Source organism: Ictalurus furcatus, chromosome 14 (assembly GCF_023375685.1).
Source record: "Ictalurus furcatus strain D&B chromosome 14, Billie_1.0, whole genome shotgun sequence".
NCBI classification, from domain to species: domain Eukaryota; kingdom Metazoa; phylum Chordata; class Actinopteri; order Siluriformes; family Ictaluridae; genus Ictalurus; species Ictalurus furcatus.
The window spans coordinates 46,428-73,684 of NC_071268.1; the positions used below are offsets into that span (position 1 = coordinate 46,428).

At 40.2% G+C, this 27,257-nt stretch overlaps 2 protein-coding genes and 1 long non-coding RNA gene across 7 annotated transcripts; 1 reads left to right on the plus strand and 2 right to left on the minus strand.

Moving 5' to 3' along the window:
* The first annotated feature begins 233 nt into the window (after window positions 1-233).
* Window positions 234-5,822, plus strand: LOC128618550 (piwi-like protein 1). 5 transcript variants are annotated; one of them, XM_053642198.1, is made up of 5 exons: window positions 234-296; window positions 392-532; window positions 3,383-3,499; window positions 3,938-4,321; window positions 4,763-5,562. In XM_053642198.1, the coding sequence occupies exons 3-5, from the start codon at window positions 3,417-3,419 to the stop codon at window positions 4,875-4,877; spliced, it is 582 nt and encodes a 193-aa protein (XP_053498173.1). In that variant the 5' UTR covers window positions 234-296; window positions 392-532; window positions 3,383-3,416; the 3' UTR covers window positions 4,878-5,562. The 5 variants fall into 5 exon arrangements, with proteins under 5 accessions (XP_053498173.1, XP_053498175.1, XP_053498176.1 ...); XM_053642200.1 differs by adding an exon at window positions 5,730-5,822 and having other exon boundaries at window positions 252-532; window positions 4,763-4,835; XM_053642201.1 differs by having other exon boundaries at window positions 252-532; window positions 3,938-4,052; window positions 4,140-4,321.
* A 2,707-nt stretch (window positions 5,823-8,529) lies between these two features.
* Window positions 8,530-13,544, minus strand: LOC128618551 (uncharacterized). Its single transcript, XR_008387736.1, has 5 exons — window positions 13,375-13,544; window positions 9,528-9,732; window positions 9,381-9,462; window positions 9,092-9,171; window positions 8,530-8,915 (listed from the first exon to the last, which is right to left on the minus strand). It is a non-coding gene; the product is annotated as an uncharacterized LOC128618551 (long non-coding RNA).
* Window positions 13,545-13,916: 372 nt separating this feature from the next.
* LOC128618570 (TBC1 domain family member 10A-like) lies at window positions 13,917-16,962 on the minus strand. The gene is made up of 2 exons (XM_053642242.1): window positions 16,914-16,962; window positions 13,917-16,644 (listed from the first exon to the last, which is right to left on the minus strand). Exons 1-2 carry the CDS (start codon window positions 16,938-16,940, stop codon window positions 16,138-16,140), a joined length of 534 nt encoding a protein of 177 aa, XP_053498217.1. The 5' UTR covers window positions 16,941-16,962; the 3' UTR covers window positions 13,917-16,137.
* Between the last annotated feature and the right edge of the window lie 10,295 nt (window positions 16,963-27,257).

The following is a 27,257-nucleotide window of genomic DNA, read 5'->3' on the forward strand; positions in this document are numbered from 1 at the left end:
AATTAAAATTTAATTAGAAAGGAGCACTTTTAAAGTGGATTTGATTTAAAATAATGATAAAGCTGTTTTTTTTATGTATTTGTATATCTTATCCTGTATCGTGTTTAAGAAGAAGAGAATAATGAAGCTTTTTATGAAATAATATTTGGGTTTAATTTATTTTATTTTCTCCTCACGGATTCAAATTTACGTCAACGTCCATTACGTTGGTGACGTCACCGCGAGCGCGAGAAGTCGAAGTGAGGAGCAGAAAGCGGTGTTAGGGTTAGTTCTGGCCCGTTTGGACCCAAACTAAAGTGAGTTTATTCGCTTCTGTGTAACCGAACCCGTTCTGTTTTGTGCTGTATTGTGTGTATGTGTGTAGTTAACGGTGTTAACACCTGTGTTTCAGGTTCATCAGTGTGAAGCAGGCGGTGGTTGGCACGGCGCAGTGGTTCACTGTCGGAGCTCGGTTCACTAATGACCGAATCACCGAGGAACCGACCAAAGATAACTCACCCCCGCACGGAGAAGAAGAACAAGAGGAGAAGAAGTGAGAAATAACATTTTATAACTTTTTTTTATTCAGTCCTCTGGTTCAATATTAATGTTAATATTATACAAATATGCTAGCGGTGCTAGCTTTTGAGGAGGCAGTCTAGTCCACGCATGCGCAGTGTCATTAATGAGCAAGCTAATCGAAATGAGATTAGCAAATAGGTCGATGTTATTTTTTATTCTATTTAAAACGATGAATTCACCTTGTCAATAACTGCCCAGTCTGAGAATATTGCATGATTTACTTTTATAAGTGGACGTGGCTGAACGACATTTAGCTTCACTGGCTAATTAGAGCTCTTTTACTACTTTAATGGCTGAGTCATCCGGCTTCGCGCATGCGCAGTGTGGGTTAAGGCGCTATAGTGCTCTTCTTTTTTGTTTTAACGCTAAAGGTGCATTACCGCCACCTACTGGACTGGAGTGTGGGCAGTCGATTGGCAGAAAAAATCAAATAAAATGGGGGAAAAAAAAAAAAATTATACCAAAACAGTACTACGTAAATAAAGGAAAATAAAGAGATAAATAACTATATACTAGATATTCAGCCACAGTTCTTGTATACTAACTTACAACCACTGCATATAGACACGTGTATAACCTAATAGACCTATATAAGATATAACCCAGCACACCTATACTATAGCACTTGCATTGGAAACATACATTACCGTCAAACGTTTAGACACATTCGTTCTTTATTCACCCCCCGAAAAAAATAAATCCAAAATAGATCAAAATAATTTAGCATATAAATTTTTAATTTTTAGGATCTTCAAAGTAGACGCCCTTTTTCCAGAAATGTATTCTTGGCATTTCTCACTTGATATCTTGAGGAATTTCCCTGAGATGCTTTTTAAACAGTAGCTGCGTTTACGTGGACAACAATAATCCACTCTTAATCTGATTAAGACCGTACTCTAATTAAGAAACTACCATGTAAACAGCAATTTTTACTTACCTTAATCTAATTAAGGTCATTATCGAAGTAAGCAATAATCTAATTAACCCTCTTACCCCGTATGGCCGAAAAACTGGCTCGCCCGTCTTTGATCTATTCCCGTAAGGACCATAGACCGGCTTGGTCGTCTATGCCAAATCCCCGTAAGGCCGATATAGAGGGTTTACAGTGTAAACGTTATCCCCGTAAGGCCGGTGTACCGGCATTACTCTGCTATGATTCCTTACTTATTTAATTATTATTTTTTCACCCGAAAGGTTGATGACGTCACGATGTGATTACGTTATTATGCCGGCATTACGATGAAGCTGATCCAAGCGTGAATATTGGTGTAATAGTAGAAGTGAACTAAAAATGCCAAAGCGAAAAGCTAATCGTGTTCCAGCTAAAGTTACACCTACAGTGAACACAGGTACATCTAAAACAGTGAAAAAAAAGAAAAAACATACACAGTTACACAGGCGAGAGCGAGGATTCTAGAAACCGAAACTGATAGAGACGCAATCTCTCCTGATTCGGACCCTGATCCGTCTTCATCTTCAGCATCAACCAGTGCGACTGACACTGCAGGTGTCTGGAGTCATAACGGGACCATTTCTGTGCATTCGTGAAAACACTACCTGCTGGTCTGATTATCACCAGAAACTTGACTTTTGGCGCTAAAATGCATTTATTTATTTATTATTTATAAAGGTATTGACCACGCTGATGCTCGTATGGTACTTCTAAATGAGTAGAAGGATTTTAGCGAGCATTTTTTCGTCATTTCTCTAGTTAAGAATTGTGCTCTAAGTTTAGTAAAAACACTGAACTGCTTCATTTTCAAAGTAATATTACACAAATACATTATTATAAGTTGTTTCAAGGCCTAAAAATGTTCAAATTAAAATGTTGATTTTGGCCCAGGAACTCAGGGTTGGCGTGCTGTTTCTCTGGGGAATATAGGGTTATGGGACATAATACTGTGGGAACTTAGGGGTAAGAGGGTTAAGACAGGTGGAGTACTCCTGTTTTAGTCGCATTATGGACGTGTATTACAGACATGTAAACACCTTAATCACATTATGAACGTCGTGTGGGAGTTTTCACCGCATTTTGCGACAGGACACGATCACACACGGCAGTTTTATGTTTTACGGCGAACAAGAGAGTTCGGCTGTGTCCCAAATCGCATACTTTCCTACTACAGGCCTGTAGTGGGGAAAAATACATGTATCTCGGCTACTATATAGAAGGTAACTACGCGATTTGGGAGACACCCACCGCTTCAAGCAGTTGTCTATTAGCACGTATAGCATGACAAATTATTAACTGCACTTAAAGCGTTCGTTAAAAAAAAATAAATAAAAACACTCAAAACTGTATACGGTACCATAACGAAGACGAACTGTATGTTTCCTGCGTGAAATTCTGGAGGGACGGCGTGGCGCGGTGACGTAATGACGTGGGCTGTTAATCTAATTATGTTCTAAAACATGTAAAACGGGAACATGACAGGAGTATTCTAAAAGCGACTCATGTAAACACCTTAATCACATTATTACCTTACTCAGATTAAGGTCAGTAATTAGATTACTGCTGTCCATGTAAACGTAGTCAGTATTAAAGGAGCCTCATTTCACTGCTGACTTTGTTCCCGTCTTAATTTCTTTGTGGGATATAATATATATTTTTTAGGAATACGATCTGCAGATCACTGATAGGAACCAGGTCCTGCTGGTCAGTCACGTTAGGAGGTTGGGTCCTGCAGGAGCTCCTCCACCAGGACCTGTCTTACTCATCCCGGAGTTTTGCTACCTCACAGGTTTCCCTCACAGAGCGGGAGAAACACAGCACTTAACCATTGTCTGCTTCTTATCGCACTATTTGTTGTAACTTGCTCAGGTCTGACTGATAAGATGCGCATGACTTTAACATCATGAAGGACCTTTCCACTCACACCAGACTGACCCCAGAACAGTGGGAGAACCGCCTCAACAGATTCATCAACAACATGAGCAGGTACTGGATAAAAGCGACTGCATTAATAATTCAATTCTGCTTTTGTCTGAATAGCGCGTTTAACAGCGTACAATGTCACAGAGCAGCTTTACAGAAACTTATACATTCTTTACATTTAGAAATTTATCCTTAACGTGCAAGCCAGAGACAAATTTTACAAAAGAAACATTTGTAGCATGCATATAAGGGATGTGTATTTACTTTACAGAGACTATCCCGGGCAACACGAGGCTGAACATATAGCGTGATGGTTTTTCTGATTATATCATTCTTAAGTTTAATGATAGATATACACTACTGATCAAAAGTTTGTGGACACCCGACTGAAATGTTTTTCATGATCTTAAAAGCCTTTTGATCTGAAGGTGTACGATTAAATGTTTGAAATGAACGTTATACCAATTTACACTGCTGAATTTTTCAGTGAATCTCTTCCAGGAATGCCAGTGTTCAGACTACACTCAGCACATGGGGTCTAAGCTTTGAGAACAAGCTGCTGAATCCGACTGGAAGAGTTCTTCTTGCTGAAAGGATCCTACAGGGAGCGAGCGCAGTAAGGGGGACCACAGAGAACACAGAACTGTACACGACACGTGTCGCACTCTTGCTGAGTAGAGTTTGTGTGTGTGCGTGTGCGCAGTACGAGTACAACCCATGTGACGCGGATTGGTCTAAAGAGATGCGAGGTCTTCCTCTGATGACCAGCATGCCTCTGGAGATCTGGCTGCTGTCCCATACGCGCCGTAACGCTGACGTCGCTCACTCACTGCTGCAGACCCTCAACAAAGTGCCCGTGGGCATCCACCTTCAGAGGCCGGGAATGTGAGCCAACACACTTGACCAGTGTTTAGAAAGAACTTGTAGCCTGTGCCATTACTGCGTCCTGGGCTCTTTTTAAAATTCACTCCTCATGAGCTTCATGAAAGGGACGCTAGTGTGTAGCACTGTTAATTTCAAATTATTAAAGCGGTCCTCGTCAATTAGGTAGTGCAGAACTTTGCTCTCATATTGTCCGTATTCAGCTGCAGTCCATCAGTTAGGCACAAACGTTTCAATGGTCTCGGCAAATAAACGTGTTTTCCGAACTGCACGCTCTAAAATGAAGAGCTTCTCGACAGCTTTTCTTTCATTCATAGCGGAAGGCAGTGGTTACTGTGCGTAGTGTTTTATTTGAACCAGCGCCATGTTGAGCAAGGATCATGTCTTAATTGCAGCATTAACACTTTTTATCCCCCCGCCATTTCATTTTTTTTCTGTGTGCAGGATGGAGTACGATGATCGACAGGAGGCTCTGCTAAGAGCTCTGCAGCAGAGAGTGGGGCAACAGGTTCAGATGGTGGGTCTCACACACTGGGTAGAATCAAGTGTGACCATGTAGTTTGTTTAGGATTCAAATATTAAAGTATTTTACTATGCTGAAAATGTTCAGGTTAGTATCTGTACTTTTTAGGGGTTATGTATAGAAAATGTATTGTATTACTTAGAAAAACCATACATGTGACTAGTAACGTAACGACCATTATATTAATTATTTGAATGAATTAGTAATGCATAATGAATAAGTAATGCATTGATAATCTTTCTACATATAGCAGCATGCTCATGGTTTCTTTATTTGTTGATATTTTTTAATCCCTCGTATATCTGCATATTGTTACCACTACAAACGATCAGTAAAGATTATGAATCCAACAAGAGTTTTTCAGCTCAGTGGTGGGAAATTTCAGAGACTTTTAACACTACTTCCTGCATCTCAGGATTCTTTACTCAGGCCTGAGCTGGTTCTCTTAATCTCACACACTCTTCTCTGTATTTCTAATTTCCAATCGAAGGACAGAATCACAATTTTTTTAGTCTTGAATCCTCTGAACGTTGTTTTCCTCGCTGCTACCGCCACCTTCATCTTCCTCATAAAGGGTCTGGGCCATGCTCTGTATGCTATGTGCTCTGTATGCTATGTGCCACTGCTCTGTAACCATGAGAGGACCGTCCTTCTCTCAGGTGGTTTTCAAAGTGTGCAGGGTATGAAATGCACTCTGGGAGGAACATCATGCTCATAAATGACCTCGTTACACTGCAGTCTCTTTGAATTCCGACTTTACACTCAGGATGAAATACTCACACTGCAGTCTGACGGAACGTGGGAGAAAAAGCGAGCAATTTTAGAATTGTCGCTTCAGTTAAGAAGCGCATTAAGACATGGCTTTTTGTTTTGATTTCTTTTCCTCAGCTGCGCTGAAGGCCTACTTCAAATGCAATGAATGTTTGCTGTCACGCATCGTGGCGTGGGCGACGGCGTGCTGCTGAGCGTAGTCGACTACAAAGTGCCTCAGTTCACGCAGTCCACCAAGGCCATGGGTGAAGATTACACGTGAGACTCGACACATCTCGATAAAACAGATTTGACGCACGCTTTCTGTGTTTTCTCTCAGCCAGCAGTGTTTCTGTGTACAGGCCCAAACTGACCGTGTTGGTGGTGAAGAAACGCATCTCTTCCAGATTCTTCGCTCTCCTCGACGCCAGACTGAGCAACCCTCCTCCCGGAACAGTCATCGACGCCGAAGTCACGTGACCCAAGTGGTGTGATCAGGCATAGTTCATCAATCTTTTTCTCTTTCTCTGGTGGTCTTTCTGATCACAGCTTCAGGTTGCGTTCGGTGTGTTTTAAACGCTGATGGCTTGATTTGTCAGGTACAGCTTCTTCATCGTGAGTCACAAAGTGCGCTTCAGCAGTGTGGCCCCCACTCACTACAACGTGGTGTACGACAGCAGTGGCCTCAAACCAGACCACATGCAGAGACTCACCTACAAACTCTGCCACATGTATTACAACTGGCAGGTAAAAGCCACACACACGTGTTCATACAAGCCTGCTTTCTACACAACCCCAGATCATGCTGATTGATGATGTAAGGATTGAGGATGTGGTCATTTTCTTTAATCGCACGTCTATCATTAGAGAATCCGCATCGTGTGATCAAAAACGGAGAACGCGCATGAATTTGTTACAGAATTTGTCCAAGATTTTATTGGGAATGTTTCGTACAGTGTTGACGATCTAAATAGCTTAATTTAGCTTAAAACCGTGTAATTTCAGGGTTAAAGATACGAGCTATACGAGATCAAGCCTGCGATCGGAGCTTCCGTATGCTCTATGTTTACAAAACCGCAAGAACGGAAGCGAAATGCTATCAGTCAAACACGTCAGAGTTATTGTATTGTTCTGATGGCTGAAGGAAAATTTTACTTAACGGTTATATCTTAAGGGTGAGCTGAGGTTGTGTATAATTAGTTTAGTAGAGAGAGAGTGTAAGAGAGAGAGTGAGTGATGTAGAAAAAAGGAAATAAAGAATTAACAGGTGCTGTGAATTGAGGATGTGTAGAAAAAAAAGTATATTTAAAGCAGATGAATGAGTGTATTAGAAGCCGGGAAAGGTGAGGTTTCCTTCGTGTGTTTCTTGGAGGATGCGGTAGAGGTGTGTGTGTGTGATTTCCTATCTATCTCTCTCTCTCTCTCTCTCTCTCTCTCTCTCTCTCTCTATATATATATATATATAGAGGAAGTTTTTGGCCTTTTGTCAACCCTACAGTGCACGTCCTCGAGGCACGTTCACTATTCACGTTTTCCTACAAAATGTCACCTCCTGTAATAACACGAGCACTGCTTTTTTATTTATTTAAATATTTTACATATACGGATTATATACTTTTTATACATTTACAAAAGGCTGGTGTAGATTTAAAACGCTCTGAAAGTTTTCACCAAAGGAACAGAAATTATTATTATTAATTTTTTAAACCGGTTTATGACGCTCGTGAGTGTGGCTCTGTGACATATTTAACACCTTCAGCAAGACTTTAACACGAACACGCTTTAAACCGGTATTTCCCGTCGCAGCACGCGCACAGGTTTGTTTAAGATTAGCACGCGCACACTTATAATATTGTCACTACAGATCCCATGGAAATTAATGCTACTTTTAAATGGTTTTACTCTTCACCTTATAAATCTGAATTTCCTGTAGACGATACTAAAGTGAATGCATTTCTTCAAGACCTTTGTAACCCTGTTATTGATTCGAATACTGCCATGCAACTGAACTCCCCACTGTCTCTTGAAGAAATTTGAAATTCAGTTAAAACTATGCAGTGTAACAAAGCTCCTGGCCCAGACGGGTTCCAATTGAATTGTTTAAAGCGTGTATTGGAAAAAATTTTTATTATTAATGAAACAACAGTAGGGGAATACAAAGTCATACAAAAAACACTTGAATCTATAAGACAGTAAAATCAAAATTCTGTATCTTATATCAAAAATCAATCATACATCTAACACATCAAGTATCCTTTTTAACAGACTTAACAGCTTTAGGATTATTCTGTATTGACATTAGAGAGTCGTAAAAAAAATCTTTAAGTCAGTTCCATTTTTATGCCTCTGGTAAAAGAGTTAAGCCTATCCAGCAGAAGTTTCCATAGCAGTAGTTACCTGACTGACATGGACTTACAGTGTCACAGGAATTCCATTTACAGGTTTTAAGCGACCTTGTCATTCACAAACATCTGCCAAGAAAATTAATCTATCATGGTAGGTTGTTTCCTGCTCATCTACATTGACAGAATGAGAGACACTAAATTTAAGTTACCTGTTTAAAAATATAATTATAAAATACATACACAAGAGAGAGAGATCGAGAGAGAGAGAGAGAATAGAGAGAGGGAATAAAGAGAGGGAATATAGAGAGGGAATATAGAGAATAGAGAGAGGGGATAGAGAGAGGGAATAGAAAGAGGGAATAGAGAGAGAATTAAGAGAGGGAATAAAGAGAGGGATGATGAGGGAACAACTGTTTTTTTTGTGTGTGTCTTTGTGCTTGTGTGTCTCTGTGTGTGTGTGTGTTTTACTGAGTAAAATAATTAAATATTTGATATTTGAAGCCAAATATTTTACTCAAGTCCTTTTTATTTAACCACAACAACAAAAAAATTCATCTCCTGTCTTCCACCTCCTCCTTCTGAAAAGACACAGACGAAATAGAAATCACACACTGCAAGGACACAGCCAGGTTCTCTTTTACACACACCTGAGAGGAGATAAACGAGCTGAACTTTCTAATCTTACATTAAACATCCAACAAGCAGCTTTCAGGTCACAGTGAGATATTAACGACAAGTTCCTGTAACGCTTCTTCTGCTTTAAACTCGAACCTGAGGGTGACGACGCCATCTCAAACTAAAACAACTTCTATCTTCAAAGCTACAGTGCAGAAGAGTTATTCTGACCGGGGTGGAGTATTTCAGTGTAGTACCTTCTGATCGGCGATCAGCCTGCCATCATGCAACTCACCTTCCGTCACCATGTCCTCCTTCTCGGCTGCACATTAAATGCAATCAGTGAAACCGGTGCGTAATGAACCTGTAGAGAGAGAGAGAATGACAGTGAATAAGTTCAGATGTTACGTTAACACATCTGTGATCTGAGTGATGAGTGCCTTGACCTCAGACATGATCTGCCTGGCGAGGTAGGAAGCGTGAGGTTAAACGCTGTGACTGTAAATAAACACTGAAACAGGTGTTGACTCCTGCACTTACCACATGCGCAGAAACTCCGGCAAGAGCCTAAGGATCCTCCTGATCCGAGCCAAACGTATCCTCCACTGAGCTCTCAACACCTAGAGGAACACGGGTCTTTTAAACTCACGCACTTCGTTGTACATCTAAACCGTTATCCATGGACAGAACACACTCTCTCCCCAAACAATATAAACACAGTAAAATAAAACTCAAGTGATCGAGTCAATGATGAATCGTTAGCAGAGTGGTTGAACGTAGTTTAAAAAAAAATAGACAAGTTTTAATTAGCTGAATTGTGCATCCTTACCGCCGGATCTGGAGCTGCAGCCTGTTGGCCGTGCCCTACGCCACGGTATGGCGCATTTCCTTCACCCTGTCCTTCTTCTCGGCTGCACGTGAAGCGTGAGTTAAACACTGTGACTGTAAATAAACACTGAAACAGGTGTCGACTTACCCTATGCATTGAACTTCCAGCCTTAGACTATTGATCCGAGCGATCAGAGCCGCACGTCTCGCCCGCTGAGCTGCCAACAACTACAGGAACACACGGGTCTTTTAAACTCACGCACTTCGTTTTACATCTCCATCAGAAGATGCAGTAGGCCTAATCAAAGGCCAGATAGAGGTCATCTAGTCCAGATACCTTGTTGCACCATTGACTTGTGGTGAGGAGGGAGGGGAACTGTCGTTAGTTGTTTTCGTTTAAACAAACAAGTAAACAAATAAATAATATTTTATATTCATTTCAGATCTGTTGCACTTTTATTATTATTAAATTATTCAACTGTTGGTTAAAGGTGCAAAAAAAGGAATCCACAATGCAATTAATAATTAACCAATTTAAATCTAATACATTTATTTTCTAGTATTTCCCCCCAGAAGTTTATGTAAATATAAATAAAAGCTTCTCATTGTTGCCAGATTGAACAATTGAGTGCAATTTGAAACGTTTTTTTTCTTCTGTGCATTAATTAGTTCATTATGAATTTAGTCACAGTTTGCTATGATTTATTCCTAAAATATATTTATTACTAAAATAAAAAAGGAAATCCAGTAGGCAATGATGTCAAATATTAATACATTTAAATCGAATAAAACTTTTGTAGTATTTTCCTCCAGATATTGTACTTTTTTTTCTTTTTTTTTTAAGTAAAATAAACAAAGAAAAAAAAACACAGCTTCTCATTGTTGCCAGATTGAGAGACTGAATGCAAATTACATATAAATAATTTTATTAGCTCATTATTTGGTTACACTTTGTTCTGATTTATTCCCAAAATGGAAATAGGAATTTCCCTGCTGAAAAAAATCAATCACAACAGAAACCCTCATAGAATCTGTAATGTCCCTGTAGGTCTACTGGTAATTTGTTGCTTTGGTGGCATGTTATGTCTAGTGGATACCATTAAGAACCAATAATGGTACTGGTTTTAATGGTTAACAAATTAACACGCGTTCTCCGTTTTTGATCACACGATGCGGATTCTCTAATGATAGAAGTGCGATTAAAGAAAATGACTACATCATCAATCAGCATGATCCGGGGTTGTGTAGAAAGCGGGCTTGTATGAACACAGGTGTGCGTGTGTGTAGTGAGTGGGGGCCACGCTGCTGAAGTGCACTTTGTGACTCACGATGAAGTCGTACCTGACAAATCAAGCGGTCAGCGTTTAAAACACACCGCACGCAACCTGAAGCTGCAATCAGAAAGACCGCCAGAGAAAGAGAAAAAGAACGATGAACTACGTCTGAACACACCACTCGGGTCACGTGACTTCGGCGTCGATGACTGTTCTGGGAGGAGGGTTGCTCGGTCAACGATTTTCATTATCGATTATTATCAACTATTATGGATTAGATGTTGCAGCTCTATTTGCAACACATTATACTAAGAATTGTGTGGTATTTTAAGATGTTTGTTCAAGGTAATGTAGTTAATACCCATTGCAGTTCTTTATACTTCATGGTTATTACTCAGATTATAAATGTATTTGAGTGAGGACATTTATCACCTGTGTGCTTTTTCTGCATTGTTATTAGCATATGTACTGTATGATTTAGTAAAATAATCATTAGCCATTACGTTGTTATTCTGATTACTCTGGGTGTGTGTGTGAGTGAGTTCATGCTCTTGGGTGTGTGTGCTGCACTTCCTCTTTTTGGTCAGGCCCTAGGCCTTGCTGTAGTTAACTTTTAAGAGACATTGTCTATAAGGAAGAGAGCGTGACTCTGTTCTTTCCCTTATTCTCAATAAATTCTCATTCTCCATATTTTATTGCCCTTGTGTTTTATTTCTATCAAAAATCTTATCCAACACTGATAACGATCGGTCTGATAAGACCTGAGCTAGGAGAAGACCGTTCCCTTAATGCCAACAACATTTTCTAATCTATCTAGCGCAGAGGTGCCCAAACTTTTTGCTGTGAAGGGCCAAGTTTGGCCCGCAGGCCCTAGTTTGGGGACCTCTGATCTAGCGTGTAGCGGAGCGTTGATGGGGTCGCCTGATTGAGTTCTGTCGGATCAGACGGTGATCCAAATCTAACTGATGTCTGTGCGAGGTTATTGATGAAGCTCGGTGCAGTAGCTGATGTGAAAGTACATTTTATGCGGTGGCGAGGTGGAAATATGATCCATACGTATTATGAATGAGATAATGATTGGACAACTTCAGACTGTGGAAGTGTTACAATATTTTATATATTTAATCCGTACGTATGAGGTCAAGAGTGCGACCACCATTATGAGTAGGTCTGATTACGTTCTGATTGACCTCTACTGAATCTAAGATGGACACAACCGCTGTTCTCAGAGGGTCTTCTGGGTTATCAAATTGAATATTAAAGTCACAGACGATTAATGCTTTATCTACAGAAACAACCAGGTTTGAGATGTTTGCAAATTCACTAAGAAATTCAGTATATGGCCCTGGGGGTCTGTAAATAATAATTAGTTAATTAATTAATTGAATTATTTTTTGTGGCTACATAAGTTATGCTGGTATAAAGAATTAAATTTATAATTAGGTTTTTGTGTGACTCCTAGATTTTTTTCTATGGATGAGACCAACACCTCCTCTACCAGTTGAACGAGGCTAATGTACATAACTGTATCCAGGAGGACTGGCTTCATTTAATGCTATGTACTCGTTTGGTTTAATCCAAGTTTCCGTTAAACACATTAAATTACATTCCTGATCAGTAATGATTTCATTAACAATAAGAGCCTTAGACGCAAGAGATCTAATGCTTAATAGTCCTAGCTTCAGATTAAAGGTGCTGGATGTGCATTCAGTGTTTATCTGCTTACAGAGACACAAACATGTTCTTCTGTTCAATGTTCGTCTAAACATCATCTAAGATCCTAAAACAAAGCCTGTTTGAACTGCCTCAAACTGCTTCTTATCGGTACACAGAATGATGTCATGCTCCGAGTTTCATATATAGTAGTGGTTTAGTACAAGGACTTCAGAGCACTCTCATTATTCTGTCCTGCTTTATTCTATCCTGTATTAACCATCTTTCTGTAATAAACCTTTTTACCTTCAGAGGACGAGTCTGTGAGTGTTGTCTAATTTCCACGACAGGAACAACGCACTACAATGCACACAATGAACACCTAAAGCTCTGTTCACACGGGGACGGGTTCAAAACGGTCTGTTTAACGCCCCCTGTCACTGTCAATGAGTTTTCACACTCGGGCATAAAACACGTGGCGGAAAAGCAGCAAATGTAAAAAAAAAAAAAAACAATTGGAAATGGAAATAACGAGTGGCTCGTGTTTTTGACACGCTGCATAAAAACTGGCCGCCCAATGAGATTTGCGCTTTTGTTCACATGCCGGAGCCGGTGAAGTTACATAAAAGTACGACTTGGTGGCGCTCAAGTACAACACTGTCTTACAGACGAAGAAGCTGAACAAGAAGACGCAAGCACCCGCCATTTTAGTGAGCAAGTATGTGCATAAGTGACCTATCAAAAGCCAAGTTATTGAATTTAGTAAAGGCACATGCAAACCCTTCTGCTCTATATGTACATTTTACACAATCTCCCACAGAAAATCTTTTAAAACAAGTAACTACTAATTACAGATTTAAACATAATAAACGTTTTTATAATTATTATTTAAATATAATAAACATTGTTGTTTTCGTTTGGATGTTTTTTGTTTGGAGAGCAGAAATGAGAAATGCTAACTCTCCAAACACTCGTTTTTAGAGGAAAAGCCAAACATACACATAGATTTGAACTGATATTAAAGTGTAAAGTTCAAACAAATAGATAAATAAAACCATTGAGCAGTACCTTCTAACCCCCTGCAGAAAGATGGCGGTGACTCTCCGGATGAGCAGTAAACACCATTAACACTCTTCTTCCTTGCTTTTTCTCCCCCAGCGCCTCCTCCTCTTCTTCTTCTGTGCTGAATTGTACATTACCGCCACCTAGGGATCATGTGTTGCAATGATGATTGACGGAAGTGCCACCCCCGCCCCCCCCCCCTTTTACCACGCATGCGCAGTGCAAATTGGGCAGGTGATCGTGGACAGACGATTCCGCTGGATCTGTACCGCGCATGCGTTCACATTTTACCGACGCATGCGCAAACAGCATCAGGATCCAGGATTGTAACATAAGACACTGCAACATGACCTTTTTTTAAACCCATTTTAATTAAATCTTAAAAAAAAAAAGATTAAATAATAATTAAATAAAAGTATGTTATTATAAATAGCATGGTAGAATATGATGGACTACAATTACATTTATACAATATAATAACATACAATTCCCTGTGTAGGTTGTTGCTATAGAAACGATAAAGTATTAAAGCATGTTCTGGAGAATTCGAAGGCGGTGTGGTATAAAGTGAATCAGCAATAAAGTTCTCAGCTTGAGTTGTTTTGTTTGCGCGTAAAGTATACAGACAGAGTAGATATTTCATTGAGATTATGTTAATGAAAAGGCTGTGCCCATTGCATAGGATTGTTGTGATTGTCGTGCAGCTCTTGTAAGATGTGGTAAGGAAATTTGTGAAATACAAACACAAAGAAGTGGTGGTTGCTTTGGATTAAGAAAAAAAAAATCTGCCAAATTAATACGAGTGTAATATAAACAAATGTTTGTGATGCCTGTGAAAGTCTTTCAAAAGTGAATCTGTAGGTAGTTTCCCTTCTGAAGACTGGAGCGAGTAAACACTCCTCAGGCACTTCAGAGTTTTTGTGGAGTGTGTGTACATTTTTGGAAAGTGTGCCCTCTAGTAGCTCACGGGTTTCTCCCTTTCTCAGATTGTTTGCAGTTACTCCGGTGTAAACTATAACATGTTAAAGACTTAACGAGCCTTGCTATTCAGTAGACGTGTGCCAATAATCAATTCCTCAACGTATCACACTGTTTAACACGCACAATAAAAATTTTTTAAAAATCATCAATACCCCTGCTTTCAGTTCAGAAAGAGGTGGTCTACATAGCAGTGGTGGAAGATTAGGGCAAAAAGATAATCACGTGTGTGTGTGTGATAAAATTATTACCTAACTTGGAATAAAAATAAGTTGGAATGAACTGAATGTAGCAATACTTGGTCTAGCATTAGTGCCATGTTTACATATCTGATTATTAAACTATGATTTAAGACTTTTGGCACTTCCAAAATGAAATTAAACAAAATGCAGGCACGTAAAAAAAATCCACTGGTATAAAATAGCTCAAATAAAAACATAGTGTATAGTCAATTAATTTAAAAAACAAAACCACGATCTGACTGGCTCAAAATTATGAAACAAACATCACTTATTATGAAATTCACAGTTGTGCCTAGTTTGAGCCAAATGAGAGCGTGACAGAAACACAGACAGCAGACTCAAAGGAAGGGCCTCAAATGTAAAGCCTTGAACTCAGAGCCTCAGACGGACTGCCCCCACACCTCAGACGTGCACAGCCGCAAACGTAGATCCTCAGACGCAGAGCCACAGATGTACAGTCCTAGACAAACAGCCTCAGAGGGAGATCCTCAGATGTACAGCCACAGATGTACAGCTTCGGATATACAGCCTCAGATGCAGAGACTCGGACATAGAACCTCAGAGGTAGAGCCACAGATGCAGAGCTTTCACAGGTAGATCCTCAGATGAGCAGCCTCAGATGTAAAAAACTCAGAACCTCACATTCTGCTCTGGATTTGAGAGTTAAGAGTTGGTCCTACAGTAGCGTGACTCTCCACTTCCCATCAGATTTAGGGACACGCATGTCAAAGTTCCAGTAATGTATTTTGTTTGGTCCCATAAGGCGAGTCAGAGTGTAAATCTACGTTACTGAAGTACACTAGTGACTGTAACTCGTCTGATGCTAGGCACAATTCGTTAGCCGTTCTCTACACCATCCATTAATGGAAAGGAAAACTGATTAGACCATTAGGGTTCATTAGGGTGGTGGAGCATTCTCAGCACCGCAGTGACACTAAGATGGCAGCTGAGGATACAGTATTTTTCTGGGATTTTCTCTGACTCTCCACTGACCCTTAATTGACCTCTCGGAGTTTCTTCCTGTAGGAAAAATGAAATACAAGTTTGCAAATTTGCCTCTGGGGTGAATTGCCTCTGGGGTGAATTGTGTAAATTTGATCTGAAGACAAATCATTTGTTTAAGAGTGATTAAATGCGTAAATTGTCCCAGGTTAAGAACCAACATGGGTTATGCAAAAACCAAACCCCTGCTCTAACTCAAATTAGCTTCTGAATGTAAAAATAATGTAAATATTTCTCCGCTTCCTGTTCCTCCTAACCACCAGGTAGCGACAGTGAGCGAGTTACAAGTACGTGTCCTCTGAGCTGTTAATGCTCTGTCTGGAGTTGCGCAGAGCGTTGTTTTTGTACTCAGGAGCAGCAGGCGAGTCGTGGGTGGCAGGTGTGTTGTGCGTAAGCAGAGGGCTTGAGTCTGTAGATGGATCCAAAATGGTGGCTGAGTTTTCTGTATTATTAGGGAGCTCATCATGGTCAGGTTCTCTGGATTGGACAGGAGGACATTTCAGCAGGTGAGGATGCCACGCTGAAGGTGATCCGTGTACAGGAGCAGTTAGGAGGGATAGGTGTTGCAGAGGGATAGATTCCGCCGGTTTCTTATCGATGGAGGAATTCGAGGATGATGCACGAGTCGCTCTGTAGAAGTGCTCGTCTCTTTGACCTGATTTTCCTGCATTGTAGGGAGGCGTGGTGGATGTGATGGTGGATTTGGAAGTACAAGATTTAGATTTTCCTGGTTCAGAAGCTGTATGTCCAATATCTGACTAGGTTTAGACTCGCCAGGTAGAGCGTAGGGGTTAGGAATGAGGGCTTGGTTTTTCTTCAGGCTCCCTCTCTTCTTCCTGAGGTTCGGCTCAGGGATCGATGGGTACTGGACCATAATGGTGGGTTTCTGGCAGAGGTCTTGATGTGTATGAGGCTCGGTGGCCATGATGGCGCGAGCACTGTGCATTCTCTGAGGGAGTTTGGGGCCGGGCTCGCCGCGCTTCTTCTTCCAGCGCTTCAGCTGCGTGCGTTGCTCACGTTCCACGTCCTGTGCCGATACCTGCAACTCCAGAACCTACAGCAAAAATCAACAGTCAAAAAAACGTACTGGAATAGAATGTCATTCTACTGTACTTAATGTGTTAGAATGGGCTTCATTACAACATCATGTAAAAGACGATGATAAATATTTATGAATGCTAATTTTGTAGAAATACGAAGGTGATGATGGATAAAACATGCTTGATCACCATGGCATGGACTCGCATAGTTACAGTAATGACAGGAAATGTTACAGTAGTGAGAGACCCATCATCCTCCTCCTCCTTCTCTCTGTTGTGTTACCTGGAGCACTAAGAAGCCCTCCTGCATGTATCTGGGCTCAGTCGCTCTGAGGACCTCCATGGTCTCATACTGACCCGGACAGGCCTTGAGCTTATCCCGAGTACCCAGCATGGACATCAACACCAAGCCCACATGGAATATAATTTTCACTCCTACACAAAGAAAGAATGAGAGAGAGAATATACATTTCAACAGGAACGACTCAACACAGAAAGAGAAGAAGGACAAGTGTGTGTTTGTGTCTGACCGTCACACAGGAACATGTCCCACACTCGGAGGACTGAGGCCCAGGGCAGAGTTCTGGAGAAGGCGCACATGAACCACTCCATCATGTAGAGCACCGGCTCGATCTTGTGCTTGTCCAGGTGCCGATACGCCACAGGACACACTCGCTTCAACAGCGCATGCAGGATCTCTCCGTCCAGCTGAACCGCCTCCTGCACACATAACGGTTCACAATAAGCACTATAACTTGCTGTTAAAAACACAAAACAACTCTCTTACACAGAGAAGCCTTGTTTCTAATAATACACTGTGCAGTGCAGAAATCAGGGAGGAAGAAATAAAACACGTAAAATTGCACCTGAGAAATAAGATTACAAAACAAAACTACAGCTCACACTAAAATACATAAACACACACTCACAATAATATAGAACATTAAACCTTAAAGAAAAAACTAAGCAAAACTGCCTCATGAACACAGCAACACATACACACAAACACAAGATGGCCGTCTTGAGTCTCCTCGTACAGCGGAGCAGGGTGGGGTTTGTAGCTCCGATATATAATTTCTAACAGACCTTATGATCTGTGTGGCGTTACAAAACTAAATTACCGAGTGCGGATGTTTCCTCTACAACTTCAGACTGAACTGAACTACATTCGCTTCAGTCAGATTTCAGTTTTTCACTTTTTCACACCTGCAATCCACGGATACACAACTATAGCCGTTTTAAAAACGTGCATTCAGTCAGGTTTCTCGTTTCTACTGTACTTCTATATTCCAATTTATTTAACTAGGCCTGTAAAAAGAAAAAAAAACAAACACTTGGAAAATGGTACTTCTCAGCTTAATTTGATTGGTGAACAAATACAGTGGTCTCAGTTGATCCTAAATGTTTCTTTCCCAACAAAATAGAAGGTTTAACTAAGAAAAAAATGTAATTTCTCAGAGGAAGTTATTCAATGAACTAACTATGAACTATTTTGGCCCTTCAAAGCTATTCAGTGATGAATATAGTTTCAATAACCGCCATGAGCCTTCCATCCGTTGAATGTCAGTTTCTTGATCTGTTCATGATCCATTTTAGCTGAATGGAGCATTGCCCTGCATAAAGATCATGGTCTTCTTGAACGTTGCTGACTTCTTCCTGTACCATTGCTTGAAGAACGGATCTTCTAAAAACTGGCAGTAGGTTTGGGAGTTCATTTTCAGTCCATCTTTAACCAGACGGAAAAGGTCCATCTGCTCCATCTATAGTCACTCTTATTTCATCGGTCCATAAAACCTATAAGAAATGGTCTTCAGGTATTTCTTGGCCCAGTCATGATGCTTCAGCTTGTAAGTCTTATGCAGTGGCGGTTGTATTTCAGCCTTCCTTACTGTAGCCATGTCTCTGAGCACTTGCCACCTTGTATTTCTGGACACTCGTGGAAGGTTGCAGTTCTGAAACATGGTGGTGGTGCTGGCTAATGGGTTCTCTCACGTTTTATTCTTCTTAAGTCTTTTGCAGTCAACTAGCGCCTTTTCTTCTCCGCGGTTTTTTCCCCCCCTGTGGAGTATTCATAACAAAGCATTTTTGTTGGGAGGTCACACCTCAATAATTTTGCGATCGTCAGTGTGCTGCAGCCCTCTGATAGGCATTTTACAATTTCTGACCTCTTTTTTTTGGCCCATTTTCCTGAATTGGAGAAGCTAATAATTATGCAAACCTTATATAGGATGTTAATCACTTTAACGTGTAGTGTTTATATGTTGTGTTCTCCCAACAGGTTATTTTGTAGACCTTGATTTTGAGAGCTTTGCTTTCATTGGTTGGCTTAAAGGAGGGCGGGGCCACGACTACTCTACTTTTTTCCCCTTCGTCTTCTTCGCACTCTTTTTGATTATACTGTTCTATCTGCTTTTCATGCACAAGTATGTCCGTGTACTATTAAGGGGAAAAAGTGCATGTGCAAGGAGATGTACTACAAATATAATCTATAATATAAACTTACACACACATTTTTAACCAGACAACACCACAGGCTGTCAAAATGGCTGACGTGGCCTGTTTTATCCATGTTGGGCAGAAGGATAGACTGTTATCGTAACCATAATGCAAAGTGTGAATGAGCAAGCAAAAAAACACTGATAAGACCGATTTGAAAACTTTCCAGGCTGATATTCTAACGAGCATGCTTGACCTTTGTTGATGTGAGAATCTCAGCCTGCTATGGTACTATTTGATTATATCTTTTCATGTGACAACACTGAAGAAATGACACTTTGCTACAATGTAAAGTAGTGAGTGTACAGCTTGTGTAACAGTGTAAATTTGCTGTCCCCTCAAAATAACAACACACAGCCATTAATGTCTAAACCACTGGCAACAAAAGTGAGTACACCCCTAAGTGAAAGTCATTTTACAGTTCAACAAACTCTCCTCCAGCCCCCCAATGCTGAGCCGCCCACAGAAGACAACGTGGTGTAACCTGTGATACATCTCCCAGCCTGAAGAGGGAGCACTGCTCAACGCATATATGCTCTCAGTGGGGGGAAGGGAGGGACATCTGCTTTGTGACTAAGTCAAACTTTCTGTGAATATTTAACCGTTTGTCCTCATTCTCACTAATACGACTGTTTACAATATTATTCATATGAAGTTGGAAACTGTGCAGAAGTTTAATGTGTTTCTAATTGAAAGTACAAACTCTGAGACAAACTATTCATGCATTAGTGCTGCTCCAGCTTTTTAGTGTCCATCACACTTTTGTGTGAAAGCATCGCTGTGTGCACCATTAATCCAGAGTCTGTGATTAGATTATCCACATCATGTTCAAATAAATATTTCTATAGGAAGACTTACTGTGGTCCTGTAAGATTACAGTCCAGTACAGTTTGGGAATTTTCCTGAATCACACCCGATTTAAGTCCTCGGGTCAGTAGGTAGGAGTGTTAGATGAGAAATCATCACACTGTGCATGATTACAGGAATTCAGGACCAGAGCCAGGCTCCCCTGATTTATAAATTAATTGTTGATGATCACCTTAAAGTAATTCCCAGTGAAGATTTATCATCTTTTTACAAGCATCCTTTTGACATTTAAGAAAAATAGAAATTGCAGTGATTTGTACATTTGTGCTCTGCATTTCTTTCAGAGCCGTGGGACTGAATTGTTGTGTATATAGGCAGTTTTTTTGTGCTCTGAAATTGAACAGGACTTTTGAGAAGATAGCTGCTCATGGTTTAATTCACTTTTAAAAAGGGACTGTCAATATGAAGTGAGCGTACGTGTATCAAAAGGTGGTTATGTTGAAGAAACCTTGTTGACCAATCTTTGCTAACTTGCTCTGTCTGTGTGTGTGTTTACTGGTACAACAGTGGTAGCAGATTTTCAGAGCCGAGCTTACAGTAACGAAGACGCTCAAGTGTACTTGTTTGGAAGATGTAGAAACTCAAGTCTTACATGTTAGCACAAACATGTCTTTTTCCTTTATTAGGGAATTTGTGCTTTTGGACATTTTTGAAAGATATCGTGCTTGTGAAATGTGCTTTGCGTGTTATTCATGTTCAACTGGTTGTATCGGTGTATCTTTATATACACTTGTAGCAGTGTAGCTACAGTACAATAGATTTCGTTAGCAGTCATATCAATGGTCATATGAAGTGTTTGGGCTTAGATTTGTGTCTTTTTGAATAATTTACACTCGATGGCACCTTTTTACGGTTTTGCTGTATGGGCTGTGTTCCAATTGATCCGTGTTTGATCATTTCCTCCCTTCGCTCAAACATTGTGTTTGAGAAGGCCTTCTTAGTTGAACGGTTGTTTTCCTCAGCTTTGGATTTAGCTGTAGGGCCCAGAGGTTTTTGGAGTTTGAAGAGGAGGCAATAAAAGATTTGGAACACCGCCCTGTTTTCCTTTCCGAGGTTCCCCGGCTTTTTTCCGTCACCCGTCACCTCCTAGCCGAGCTCAATTCTGCTGCAGCTTTTTAGCCACAAGCTGCTGGTGCTTGACTTCTGAGGCCTTATCCTGTTAAGCGGCCGCACTATGGCAAAAAGGAGAGTTCAGTATGCTGACTGTATGAGCTTCAGTTGAATGTGTATGTGGTTGAACTCTTGGTAGGACAGCTCAGTATATTACAGACAAACACAGACAAAAACATCCACAATGCTTCTACTAAATATTGTTGAATGTCCGCTTGTATGCAACTCTCCAACAATGTCACGTCCTATCGAGAGTTTCAGTCGATGTTTATAATCTAACCCAATGTGATTTTTTTACTCTGGTGTAATTTTCTTGACCACTTTAACGCAGCATCTCTGGTGTTACTTTTGTCAAAAATGTAGAACACCAAAGACAAGGCATTGACGACGTGATCTCGTTCCTTCGTGTGTTTTTGCCTCAGATTCTGGCGACTGTTCAGACTCAGTTTGTAGCGAAATTTCAAATTCACAAATGCCTTGAACAACGTACATTTTCAACAATCCGTTTAAATTGACTGGTCCATTTCCGCTGCACGGTGGATTTGAAGGATGCACTGTGATCAGTGTGGCGATGTCTGGGAATCGAGTTACTGAAAAGGCCACGAGCTGGAGGTTACATTTAGTTTCTAAGGACATCTGGGCTCTTGGTGTCTTTTGGATAGGAACTGCAAAACTTTTTCTATAAGGGTGAAAACAGATGCATGCTTAAATTCTTTATCTGTAGACAGTTTATCTTGCTTACTGCATTGACGTATGAAGTTTGGACGGGTTCTGTAGAAAGAGATTAACATGAAGGGGGAAAAAACAATAATAATAAAAAAAGACTGAAAGTGAATTTGTCTTGGATTGTTTTATTTTTTTTTCTCCATTGGGATGTCAAAAGCTTCTTCAACTTGGCCACAAATCTAACAAAGTCAGGTACATTGTCAAGTATTGCCCCAAAATACCTCTATGGTAGATAGATGTGCTCACTGATCACTTGTACATGTGCTCAATCATACAATTATCCAATCAGCCAATCATATGGCAACACCACAATGTACAACATCAAGCAGGATCAGATGAAGAGCTTCAGTCAATACTCACATCAAACACCAGAATGTAATCCAGTGATTTTATCCGTGGCATGGTTGTAGATTCTAAATGGTCTGGTTTGAGTATTCCAGAAACTGCGGCTCTCCTAGGATTTCCACACACACATACTTGTGTGAAAAACATCCGGTAAGTGGCAGTTCTCGGGGTGGAAACACCTTGTTGATGAAAGGAGAATGGCTAGACTGGGTCAAGTTAATAGGACGGCCATGGTAACATCAAATCACCTCTCTTTACATACATGGTGAGCAGAAAAGCATCTCAGGATGCACAGCATGCCAAACCTTGAGAACAGTAGAAAACCTCATTGGATTCCACCCGTGTCACCCAATAACAGGAATGTGAGGCTACACAGACTGGAAAAAGAGCCGGTTATTCGAGTCTTCAATAGTCCCGTTTCGGTGAACCCCATACGTCATGCTGATGTTACATGCTTTCAAAAAAAGAAATGAAAAGTTTTTCAGTGTTCATTAAATCAGATATTCCATCAATCTTAGACAGGGTCACCCTGGAGTCTATCTCAGGGGAGTCGGGGCACAAGGCGGGGGCCACCGTGGACGAGGTGTAAGCCCATCATACACCTGTTCACACACTACGGACAATTTACAACGCATGTCTTTGGACTAGGGGAGGAAACCAGAGTACAACCTGGGGGTGTGAAGTAAAGAAGCTAACTACAAAGCCACTGCGCCGACCCTGATACTCCAAAAACTGTATTTTTATTACAGCCTCTCTTTAAACTTGATTTTGCCCATTTTCTAAAATGTAAAAGCGTAAATACAAAAACGTTTGTAGGATTATAAAGGATTATTGACTGGTTTAACTGCAGTTAATATTTTTGCAGTCTTCTTTGAGGGTTACACATTTGGCTCCCTTAAACAGTACGAATCTCCCCATGCTCTTCAGCAAAAAAAAACTAAACAAATAAACCAAAATAAGGACATCTTTATCTAGCACAACATGTGAAGAAACCAGTAACTTCCGGGTCATAGTCAATCGAAAAAAATGAATAAAATGTTCAAATGAAACCTGGACATTTGACCCGTTTTCTAATCGCTTATTTTTAACTTGAGCGTGAGATTGAAAGAACGGAAAACGACTTGTTTGTTTTTTTTTTCCGTGTTTCGTTTTGGATTTGTAAATGAATAATAAAATAACAAGCCATTTTTCCATTTTCGGATAATTGGATAATTGAATATGAAAAGAACGAATGATATGATACACGGATTCTATTAATTCAGTGGTGTCGAAATTTCATTTCCAAATTCAGTGGATTTTCACATTCAGATCTTTGTCTCTGTTTTGCTTCCCTATCAGTAACGACACTTCATTACCAGTTTGATTTATTCAAACGATACCGGTGAAAAGTCCACGAGGCAGGAAAGGCCGTACAACTCAACATTTTAACACCTTCATACAAAAACATGACAAATTGACTGTTTATTCAGTGCTTCCATATATTAGCAAGGTGAAAGGAAGGTCTGTGAGAAATGAATAATACTGACATAACTATCACGCTTCAGTGTGATGACAGAGTGGACATAAAATGGAAAGTAACTAATAAAATACAAAAATAGAGGGATGATTCAATTTGGGGGGAAAAAACAAACAAAAACTAGCTACTTCAAGTAGCTAAAAACTGTATTGAAATGTTAAAAGATGAAAGGGAGTTGGCACAGAGGAGCAAATGAGGCCACAGGGAAAGATGAACATGACGTGTAAGGACAAATATATTAATACTTCTCTTTTTTACATATTTACAGGTCAAATACTAGATCGTAAATACTATGAATTCATGCTGCAGACATGCTGACTATCATTCCAAGATCCATTTTTAAGTATTAAGGATTTATAAAATGTGACACTAGGTTACTTCTCTATAGTTAAAAAAAATTGCAAACAGGAATGTGTGTGTGTGTGCCCGCTTCATACTCATCCACTCCCTACTTGTGCCTGAGAGTGTATTCATTGAGTAAAGACAGCGTGTGCTCTTAAATGTGTGTGTGTATTTAGACGGCAGTGTGAAGTGGTGTACCACTATGTGAGGAGGGAGAAGTATGCTCTGAGGATGAGGAGATGGAGCAGGATGACGTGGCCTCTCTCTGGAGCTCCTCCACGTTCTTCACGAAAAAACAATAACTCTCTCAAATTCTGATGGAGCGGCATCTACATAAGAATCAACAAAGCACACAAACATCAGTTTCGTTTTGGGACACCGATTTTCTAAATCATTACATTCGCTTTCTATTTATTTATGTATCATTATTAAAAGATCAATCATCAAGCTGGTGTAACCTTAATCTTTATCGCTAGCTGCTCCTGAAGTGTTTTGGAAATCATTTCAGCCACGTCATGTTCATTCACCGTCCACTTTATTAGGAACACCTGTACGTTCATGTAGTTTTCTAACCAGCCAATCATGAAACATACAGGAATATAGAGGAATCACAAGAAAACTCCATTTCAACACATTTAAAAAAAAAAATCTCACAATGTTGGATTTGAGTTTGTAATGCAGTGAGCACAACCAAGGAGTGCATTTTAAAAAGAAAACTACAATGTTGTTGAAGACTGAAACCTGTACCTACAAACTAGAACTGAAAATGGAACCACTGAAGAGTCAACAGTGTCAGAGATCCTCGTGTGTCCAGTTCCACTGTGTACGGCACTTTTTATGCTTACCGACCCATTATTCCAGCTTTTGTGTACAAATGGTTTTGTTTTTTTAAAGCAAACTTGGTGTTAAAACCCAGAAACATCTAGTAATAAAAAGTGACATTCATCATGTGTTTGAAGTGACACTGTTCAGTTATACAAGTAACTAGGTATTTTGGTATATATTGGAAGAACTATTTTTGAGCATTTCTCCAGAATTTCATAGAGTGTGGTTTGCAGTATAAGCACCTGTGGTCTCATGCGTGGGTTCCAGCGCACATAATAACCCACCCAGAGCTCCAGATGTGTGAGACTGGCCAGTGGATACAGCACCTGGTTTTTACAGTCCACATAGAACGGGTTAGTGAAGTCCTCCGGCTGACTGTTAATGTAGGACCACAGTGACCGTTTTACCCTGTACTTCCTAAAAACAAAAGAGGCGAGAGAGAGAGAGAGAGAGAGAGAGAGAGAGAGAGACAAGTCATAAGACACTTAGACAAATTCATTTCCATTCAGTAAAATCAAACAGGCTGGAAAGCCTCCGCCCATTAGTGGAGAAATGTGGAGCGTACCTTTTCCATTCTCTCCTGCTCACTGCTGTAGAGGAATGTACCAAACAGGCAGCTGTAGGGGCACTCCAGGATGGGGATGAGAAAAAGCTCTTTGAACTCAGAAGCAGAAGGAAACTGAAAGAAAGAACACAAACACTGGGTTTAACAGTGTATAGTAAGATGCTTAAATGTGGATCTGCACAATAACGCCTGAACAGATAATCAGTCTTTTGTTCAGTACGGAAATTATATTTATTTCTTACAAAAGTATTGGAACATCAAGGCCAATTCTATTGCTTTTGCTATACAGTGACATTTGGGTTTGAGATAAAAGACAAATATGAGACGATAGATCAGAATTTCAGCTTTCATTTCCTCATATTTACATCTAGACGTGTTAAACAGATTAAAACATGGCAGCTTTTTTTTTTTGAAGCCACCCTATTCATTAACTGTTCAAAAATACTGGAACGAGTGACTGATGGGTTTTTCTTGCTGCCCAGGTGTACCTTGTTAAATTGACTTTAAAGAATGAATAGCTCTGAATGTCTTCTCTTGGTTTGAGCCCTGGGTTTCACCTGTGGAGACAGCATTTGTTGTTAAAAAGAATAAACCGACATGAAGACCAGAGAGCTGTCTATGGGAGAAAAGCAAGCCATTTTGAAGCTGAGAAAAGAGGAAAAACCGGTCTGAGCCATTGCACAAACATGGGGCATAGCCAAAGAACAATTTGGAACAGGGCTCCAGGCAAAAAAAATTATCTAGGAGCCGTTGGCTCCTAAACCCAAAATATTTTGGCACCAAATCAAATTTTCAGGTGCCAAAATAGAGTGTTGTCATATGACATATGATGATATTGTTAAATGGCTACCTCATACTGCCTTTTCTTTCCCCTCTGTACTGTCTGCCTTTGTTTACTCTGTATCCCATAGTTTACACAATGTATTCTTTACATACACAATATGTGTAATGTTCAGTATATCATACTGAATCATATTACCGTAAATACTTAAATGTCCAGTCATTTGATTCTTTTTTTCACTTTCTTATTCAACTATGTACAATTAGTTGTTTCCTGCTTATTCAGGCTCAGAGTCATGTAGGCTGCATTGAATTTTATTTTCAATTCCCTCATCTCTTTTTCAGCGACTTTATCACTAGCACATTGCACTGCTTTCACGATTGGGGTGGCACGAGGGGCAGACCTAGCAATGACACAATCCCTGGCGTTCTTATGTTTTTTTTACTGTCTCCCTGCTTCTTCACGGTTTCTTTTTTTAAATGACTCGAACTGGTAATGAACTCTGTTTTACCAGCAATATCTTGTCCTGCTTTAGCACAAAAGGTGCAGTACATTTTCCCTTTGTCATAACGTAACCAGGCGAACTCTTGTAGCCAAGCTGATTTAAACTGTCTTGTCGGGATGAGAGCCGCAGGGACGGGAGAAGAAGACTCAATTCGCTGCGCTTGGCTGTCATCATCTATAAAAGATTGCACACCGATTGAAACGGGCTGGGATGACTCAAATGTCACTTGAGAACTTTCACTGGTCGAGTTGGTCTCAACATCGTTGGCATCTGATGTAGAGGAGGCAGGTTTTGGACAGGCAGGGAATGAGGAAAAAGTCTGATATTTTTCTTCTCAGCTGGCTAACGTTAGTTAACTACGCAGTTAGCTAGCCTACATATAACGGATACAGTCAAATTCCAACGAACTAAACCACATCAAACTAAATTAAACACCTTTAATAAAGTTCACTTCCAACTTTTTAACTGTGACGTTACGTGACGTTAAACGTGTTTCTGTTCATCTATGGAAACCATACAGGAGTGCAGGTGATAGGGCAGGTACACGCA

Excerpts from the sequence above, each read along its gene's own strand:
- LOC128618550 (XM_053642198.1), top strand. The coding sequence starts at position 3,417 with ATGAAGGACCTTTCCACTCACACCAGACTGACCCCAGAACAGTGGGAG. Across the intron at positions 3,500-3,937 it reads TTCATCAACAACATGAGCAG|GAATGCCAGTGTTCAGACTA; the intron begins GTACTGGATAAA and ends AATCTCTTCCAG. Across the intron at positions 4,322-4,762 it reads CACCTTCAGAGGCCGGGAAT|GATGGAGTACGATGATCGAC; the intron begins GTGAGCCAACAC and ends TTCTGTGTGCAG.
- LOC128618570 (XM_053642242.1), bottom strand. The coding sequence starts at position 16,940 with ATGCAGGAGGGCTTCTTAGTGCTCCAG. Across the intron at positions 16,645-16,913 it reads AGGGCTTCTTAGTGCTCCAG|GTTCTGGAGTTGCAGGTATC; the intron begins GTAACACAACAG and ends TTTTTGCTGTAG.